The 7500-nt window shown below is 47.9% G+C and overlaps 3 protein-coding genes and 1 non-coding gene; 3 read left to right on the forward strand and 1 right to left on the reverse strand.

Annotated features, from left to right (window-relative positions):
* Positions 1 to 541, reverse strand: part of CNAG_12884 — a 589-nt gene extending 48 nt beyond the window's left edge. Inside the window, exons 1-2 of the non-coding RNA XR_001046156.1 lie at positions 352 to 541; positions 1 to 297 (exon numbers count right to left, since the gene is read on the reverse strand). The exon at positions 1 to 297 is cut by the window's left edge and continues 48 nt beyond it.
* A 176-nt stretch (positions 542 to 717) lies between these two features.
* On the forward strand, positions 718 to 2457 carry CNAG_04882 (hypothetical protein). XM_012196529.1 has 6 exons: positions 718 to 976; positions 1029 to 1117; positions 1203 to 1603; positions 1658 to 1765; positions 1829 to 1909; positions 1977 to 2457. The coding sequence occupies exons 1-6, from the start codon at positions 746 to 748 to the stop codon at positions 2423 to 2425; spliced, it is 1359 nt and encodes a 452-aa protein (XP_012051919.1). The 5' UTR covers positions 718 to 745; the 3' UTR covers positions 2426 to 2457.
* Positions 2458 to 3204: 747 nt separating this feature from the next.
* Positions 3205 to 5028, forward strand: CNAG_04880 (hypothetical protein). Its single transcript, XM_012196880.1, has 3 exons — positions 3205 to 4252; positions 4297 to 4916; positions 4970 to 5028. The coding sequence occupies exon 1, from the start codon at positions 3347 to 3349 to the stop codon at positions 4187 to 4189; it is 843 nt and encodes a 280-aa protein (XP_012052270.1). The 5' UTR covers positions 3205 to 3346; the 3' UTR covers positions 4190 to 4252; positions 4297 to 4916; positions 4970 to 5028.
* A 6-nt stretch (positions 5029 to 5034) lies between these two features.
* CNAG_04879 (glycogen debranching enzyme) overlaps positions 5035 to 7500 on the forward strand; it is a 6073-nt gene continuing 3607 nt past the window's right edge. Inside the window, exons 1-5 of the mRNA XM_012196530.1 lie at positions 5035 to 5475; positions 5532 to 5698; positions 5747 to 6321; positions 6368 to 6959; positions 7005 to 7500. The exon at positions 7005 to 7500 is cut by the window's right edge and continues 444 nt beyond it. Coding sequence (XP_012051920.1) covers positions 5275 to 5475; positions 5532 to 5698; positions 5747 to 6321; positions 6368 to 6959; positions 7005 to 7500 — 2031 coding nt within the window. The 5' untranslated portion in view covers positions 5035 to 5274. The remainder of the gene's footprint in view (positions 5476 to 5531; positions 5699 to 5746; positions 6322 to 6367; positions 6960 to 7004) is intronic.

The raw sequence follows: 7500 nt of genomic DNA on the forward strand, positions 1-7500 counted from the left end.
ACAGAGAATGTAAGTTCTATAACTGATGATGGGTACTTAAGCTCTTCAGCGAGATGGATCTCGAGATACCATCCATGTTGGTAAATCAGAATGAAATGAAAGGGTACAAAGTGGGGGCTTTTCTCAATGACACGTTGAGATTTTTTTGTTTCCACAGCTTCCTGCTATGATCTCGCAGCCGCTGCTGCGTTCTATTTCAGAGCTTGCACGGTATAGCCGTGACTCCATTCACTGTAGGGTGATTGTATCGACAGCGATCATGTTGTTTCTGATTTAGTAAGCGTAAGCAAATTTTGCCTACAGCGGAAAGGTTAATTCATACTATACAGCTGTATAGTAAGGGGTACTTACATGAGGCTCTCGTTGCAAGTCTTTCCTTCATTGTGAGGAGCTATTTAGTGTAGGAGTTTACACGCGGGGACATCGGCTCGATCCGTCCGGGAATTGCCGATTACAGTTGTTGAAGACGTTCTGTTACCTTGCTGAACTCTGCTATCTTCGCTAAGGTAGGACACATTGACATGAGCATAAACAAAGGCATCTCTAGGTGCAGGCAAAAGGAATCTGATGAGATGATAGACTCGACCGCAGATGGGTAACAGATGTTAACGGATCGTGGAACTTAGTTTACTTATTAACTTATCGTGACGTGGAACTTCTATTGCTATTCAAGAGTCAATAAGCGAACCGAAGAATTATTGTAATGTCCGTTGTAATGTCAAACCACGCGCTTTCTTTTTACTTGATGTATATCTTCTCGATCTCCAATACGAACAACCTCCTTACGGCAGAAATGTCCGAGGTAACGCTCAAAGAGCTAGCAACAGCTTTACCTGCATTCCATTTTGGATGGCTCAATCCACATTTGGATCGCGGTATGACATATGTCTACCCCAAGTATCTCTTGCCATTGTTCTTTGGAACTCACTTACTCGTCTTTTGTGCCGTAAATATTTTCCATCCGTACCTGTACAAAGTGAGCGCTGTCCTAACATCAACTAATTACCACACTGATTGACTGTTCACAGGAGGAGATTCCTCATTTCAATCAGGTGTCACATTACGCCCGAGGTGATTTTGAATATCATGACGAGAGTATACATAGTTCAACTCTATGGTGAATGATCTGAAGCTGTCCTAACGGTCTATTACCATCAATAAAACCAACACAATGTTGCTGACTTCTCTGATACTTGATCAAGGCACTACGCAATATCCACCCCGTTCTACCTCCTCGGTATCACCCCGACTTTATCTGCTCTCCGCCTCACATGCCTTTCCCATGCCCTTCTCCTTCCTGCAATCCTTACCATCGTCCTTGCGCCTACCCCTTTTCCAACCCCTTTTTTCCCACATCGTTTCGCCAATGCGTTCTGCGAGCCCAAAGAATACGCAGTCGCTATAGGACTCAATTCCATTGGTGTCTTGATGGCGTCGAGGTTCACGCCCGGAATCAGCTGTCTACTTGGGCTTCTGGTCTTGTGGAGATCTGTGTTGAAAAGGAGATATTGGATAGGGGCGGGGGTGGCAGCGGTTGTAGGGATAATGAAAGCCGGGGTCATGGTTTGGACTGTTTTCGTTCTTGGATGGGTAGCTTGGGGAAGTATGTCGCCAATTCCTCCTTAACGCCTGGTATACTCGCTGACACTAGTTACAGTTGCGGTGACTGACAGGGAAAGAAAACACAGAGCTTATAGCTATTACCCATATTTGTTCACGCTAGTCATATGGTGGTCTGTATGGCGCCAACAAAACATTCCATTTGGTGCGCTACCACTTGCCATGAGTGGCATGTGGCATATCAACAGACAAAGCTGACAGATAGAAGATTGGTCTGGTATTGGCGACCTTTATGCCTTCACGCAACTCATACAGCCTATGTTACCCGTCTTGGTGCCATACAACGCTCGTACGCATCCTTTCTATTCTCTCTCATCGGCCTAAACAACAAATGTCAACCTAATCTGTCATCATAGTTTTATTAAGGAAACACTTCCGGTGGACGCTTCTGTGGGCCTTTGCAACCCTCTGTACGTACGTCGTTTCAGATAATAGCCGGAATAGAGCAGGTGCTTCTATCGATCAATGCCCCCCCCTCATCATCCTGCGCTTGTTCCTACTCTTCATTGGTGGTACGCCCGAGAAGTCTGCTCCGGAGACTGAAAAGGGTGATGGGGATGAACAGAGTACAAGGCTTGCAGGTCGAGGGTTGGAAGCTGGAGAACAGGTTGAAAGTGATATGTCCTCGGAGGAAAGACGGCCGCCGCAGACAGCAGGGATCGCAGAGGAAGGCCAAAGGAGAGGACAAAGATCGCAGCCGCAAAATATAAAACGGATAGAGATTGGGTGGTATACCTTGATTAATCTTGTAGCAGGCTCTCTTCTTCTCCTAATAGACGCACGAGCTCATAGATATAGAAACTAGTTCTCTAAGATGAAATTGAATAGTCCATACCACCTTATACTGGCCCAGAGTTTCTATGAGGACCTGCATAGAGTCCGGCATTCGTTAGGGCAGCTTGGTAGGTAAGTCTACTCAATGATATTACTGAGCACCGGTGTAAGGGCGTCGATATTTGTAGTCATGTTGTGAGATATGGTTACTGGTGGGTTATGCGAGGACGGAAGATAGTTGAAGAGAACTGTATTTTCATTCTGAGTAGCAGATTAACAAGCAGTCGTAAGGCGGCAAGGGATCCAGCGGCATTGTAACCAGCCGACTAATTAGTTGCCCTAAATTTTGACAAACAAGTTCAATGAGGCATCATCTGCTTATCATACGCAAATGCCATGGGCTTCAGTGTGAGCTCGATATTGAAGAACGTTTTACGATTGAGGCACTCAATCAAGGTACATGTAGTATGCGTCCACAACTGAACCGATCATCAAGAGCGCCTCGGTTCCCAGTGTGGTTGTTGACAGTCTTGTTCTAGTACAGTAACCTGTTTCTCTAGATTGTTTACGACTGCGACGATGTTGGAGGATCTTCCAATCTGAGGTCGATAAATACAGAACTATGATAATTGAACGTAGTAAAAATACCAAAAAAAAGAAAACGAATAGGTGGAATAGCAAACGACGACGAACTTCTGGTTGGACCATGTGTCCGGACCAAAAGCTAATAAGCACAGCTCTAATGTCCGGATGCGGCATGTAAACATTCTGGGTGAAGGGGCGATGAGGTCAAGATTTGAGAAGCCGCCATGATTCGCTATAACATGCAAGCGAACGACGAAATGGCAACACGACTGACACGCCAGTCTCATCTTTGTCGCACTCTCTTTAGCGCTGCTTGACCTTCCCACCAGTCCCGAGGATCACATATACCTAGCCTGGTGCGGCTACAATGACTCTGACGCCCCCGTCATCTCACTCTGTGCTGCAGCCCCCCTCGGGGACTTTTGCTCGCCTGTTTCCAGTTCGCCATATCATCTTCGATCAACTGGTCCTCGAAGATCCAAGACAATATTGCACCCTTTCAAGATCGACATATAAAGTAGCTATACGCTTACTTTCACGCAAACTCACCATCACGAACAACAACTATCAAAAAGTTTTAGCTGGCCTGGCAAGCAAGAGCGGCCGTGAGCGCCTGGCTTTAATTCATTTCGAACACCTCGTTTTAGCGACCACCAACCTTGAACTCCTCAAGTCTCTTCAGCTTGAGACCGATTGCCCCGTTTTCGCTCGGGTGTCTCAATTGGAATTCGTCGAAAAATTCCCTTGGGGTAGACTTGGCGACATCCACTACGAATTAGGGACGGAGAACATCGAAGACATCCTCGCTCGCCATATACCGGCAAAGGTGTTTATCATCAATATCAGAAACCCCATCACTCAGGGTTATGGCTACGGCCCGGCTCTTGACCGGATATCAATGCTCTTAGCGGCATTCGTTCGTGCTCGTGGCAGTTGTTCCGCCGATGGGCCGCCCGTGGTCTTTGAACTGTGTTTCAGATGCAAACACCGTGTGACAGGTTGGTCAGAGAGACGAGCAAAGGCTGAGATACGAGCGCCAAGAATGGGTCAAATGGATGAAATAGTGCTGAGAAAATGGGTGTCATTGATGATCGCCTCACAGTCCGAGGAGATTTTGAGAGAAAGTCTCGAAACGTGCACGATACCGTTTGCAAATGATTATCCGGCAGATTGGGATATGGACACGAAGTATCATATAACCCTGCAATAAAAGGTTTACAAGCATGTTGTAAGAGACGGGGCGCGATATCAGATACTGACGGTTTTTAGAGTAGTAAGTTCTTGTTCTTCTTTTCTTACTGGCTAACCTTGGTTTAGTACACCGTTCAAATTCTTTCTGCATTGCAATGTACATTTTCCTTTCCCACTCCCATGTCGTAACGACCTGGCAATCCATCGCCTCGTCACATCAAGGCCCATGGCAGTGAAATAGCTCGCGTTGAAGTGTGTCCACCGCTCTCTGTTCCGAATCGACATCCCGTAATTACGCACAACAAAGTCCAATTATCCCCGCTTCTGCAATGCACAGACGCCCTATGCCCTAATCAAATCAAACGAGGTATGGTTCATCTACTTGCCATTGAGGCCAGTCCCTTCAACCAGGTCTATCCAGTATTAATCACTAAACATTTCCTGTCTTACCGCGAAGGCGTAGGGGACCAGATGATGGAAATTGGGAACCTATATGAGTCTCATAAAAAACCCATTACCTAGAAGTACCACAGAAGAAGGCCCAGGGGAGAAATGGGCAGAGAAGCGATAGTGAAGAAAAGAGAAAGACGCCGGGAAGATGAGATGTCAGGAAAGATAAGACGAAGGTATGAATTGAGAGAAGGAACAATTCAAAGATGTACAACATGTAGTTCTGGAAGAATTTGCATTCAAAGCATATAACACTCACAAGAGTTACAAGACGTACCTTTGCCAGAGCGATATCCGTTTTGGCGAGTTTTTTAGTTTGCGCCCCGACGTGAACTAATTCAGGAACCAGGTTGTTGTTGATCATTTGACTTGATTAATGCGTTGGCATTTCATTACGGGGCATGAGCGGGGCCTGGCGATTTTAAGGGACACGACGTCATCCGGATCAGAACTTGTCCCGATCCCATCCATCCGCATCGTTCGGTGTCTTCGAGCTTCAAGGAAGTGTCACGGCGGACGAAGGGCATCTCTTCTTCAGATATCTTCTTCTTCTCTTCTCCACAATTCCCATTTACTTGTCCTTTCATCGGACACCCCTTCCTTCCACACCTTATTCGTTTACCATCCTTCCAGCAACTCGCTCATTATCCCACTATGACTATCCTCGACTCACTCAAACCAAGCAACATCGAGATCCCCATGCCCAAAGTTACCCCTCAGGGCGATGGTAAGAAGACTCCCAAGACACCGCAAGATGAAGCCATCTCATTCTTCTCCCGCGAGGGAGATGGTGAGCCAGTGCAGGTTTGGGAACTGTCGCTGGAGGATGATGGAGGTCCTAGTCCCGAAAAGAGTGTGAGTCTATATGTTGCGTGCAGGACAGCCGAATGACCTGGCTGACATACACACAGTACATCCGACTTCCCCCTCCTTTCAAACCGTATGTCTTGAGGTTTACCCTTCAGCCTGGTACGGATGTCACTCGCAATGGCGTGCTTAAAAGCGACTTTCCGATGGACGGGGGCGCGTTTAAGCGGGATGACTGGAAAGAGCGAAAGTTGCCCTCCGACCTGAGCAAGTGAGTGCTCGGGCGCATTGTTGCTTGTATGAGAGCTAACTCAGATAGACCTATCGAGGTCGACCTTCCGATTTCCGCTCCCGGAGCATTCTGTTACTTTATCGAGTATGACTCGCCCGATTCCACAGGTCGAGTTCAAGGCCGAAAAGGCTACTTTAACGTTGATCCCATCATTACTCTTCCTGCTCGTACCCCATTCTTCCCTCCTGATACCCCTATCACATCCGGCCCTCTGAAAGATGAGTCTTCAGGTGCCATCCTTCCCAAAGACAAGCAGCTTAGCCTTGATGGTCTTATCATCATCTCTGTTCTTGCCAAATGGATGGGCAAGACTACAGAATGGGAACCATTCTTCGCTGAGGCTAGCAGAAGAGGCTACAACATGCTTCATTGGGCGCCTCTCCAACAAAGGGGCAAGTCTGGCAGTCCCTACTCTATTCAAAACCAGTTGGTCTTTGATATAGACCTCTTGAAGGACTCCAAGGCGAAGGATGGTGGAGTGAAGGAGGTTGAACAAGTGCTGAAGTTTGCAAAGGAAAAGTACGGTTTAGGGGGTGTCACTGACGTGGTGTTAAATCACACTGCGTATGATTCTCCTTGGTTGCAGGAGCACCCTGAAGCTGGTAAGTCGCCACAACGGAGAGCGATCTTTAGCTAAGTCAAATATAGGTTACTCCCCATACAACACTCCTCACCTAGCTCCTGCCCTCGCATTTGAGGATGCTCTTCTCGGCTTGACATCAAGACTCTCATCCCTTGGTCTCCCCACCAACCTTGAATCCGAGTCCGACCTCCAGGCATTGATCCCCCACATCAAATCCGCCATCGACGATGCCAAATTGTGGGAGTACTACATCTTTGACGTCCAAGGCTCCGAGCGTGCTGTTGCGGATTCTTTGCTCAACTCCAAACCTGAAGCGCCCAAGCCTTGGAAGGGCGATTCCCTTCAAGGCAAGACGCTCGATGAACTCGCCGAAATTGTCAAATCTTCCGACATCATCGCCTCTTACCGCGCTTACTCCTCTCGATACTGCACTTCTGTCCCTCCCGCGGTGGCTGCAGGGTTTATCCAAGCGGCTTATCCAGGTGACTCTGCGGAGAACCAAGCCAGTCGATGGGGCAAGATCTTGGACGTGCTGAATGTGGATCTTTATAAGGAATGCAATGAGGATATCCAGGCTGGTATCGATGGTGCTGTGGGGAGGTTGAGATATACCAGGTTGGAGGAGGGTGGACCTAAGCTTGGAGAGCTTACCGAAGAGTGAGTTGCATTTCAAATATCATAGGCAGCAGCTCACAAAATCAGGCGAGCAATCGTGGAGCGCTACTTCACTCGAATCCCCAAGAACGATGTTACCAAGAAACACCCTGAGAGTGCCCTCGCTGTCGCCAACAACGGCTGGATGTGGGCTGCTGATCCTTTGAACAACTTTGCCGAGTACCCTTCTAAAGCCTACCTGCGCCGGCAGGTCATTGTCTGGGATGACTGTGTCAAGCTCCGATACGGTTCTCAAGCTTCTGATAACCCGTGGCTATGGCAGCACATGATCTCGTACGCTGAACTCCTCGCTGGGATGTTTGATGGTTTCCGTTTAGACAATTCTCACTCCACCCCATTGCACTTGGGCAAGGCCGTCATTGACGCTGGCCGACGAGTGAACCCCAATCTCTACATCATGGCTGAACTCTTCACTGGAAGCCAGGAGATGGACTTGAAGTTTGTCAGAGAGTTGGGTATCAACAGTCTTGTCAGGGAGGCGTACAATGGTAACACTGTCAAGAACTTTGCAGATCTCCTTTGG

This window comes from Cryptococcus neoformans, chromosome 10 (genome assembly GCF_000149245.1).
Source record: "Cryptococcus neoformans var. grubii H99 chromosome 10, complete sequence".
Lineage (NCBI taxonomy): Eukaryota > Fungi > Basidiomycota > Tremellomycetes > Tremellales > Cryptococcaceae > Cryptococcus > Cryptococcus neoformans.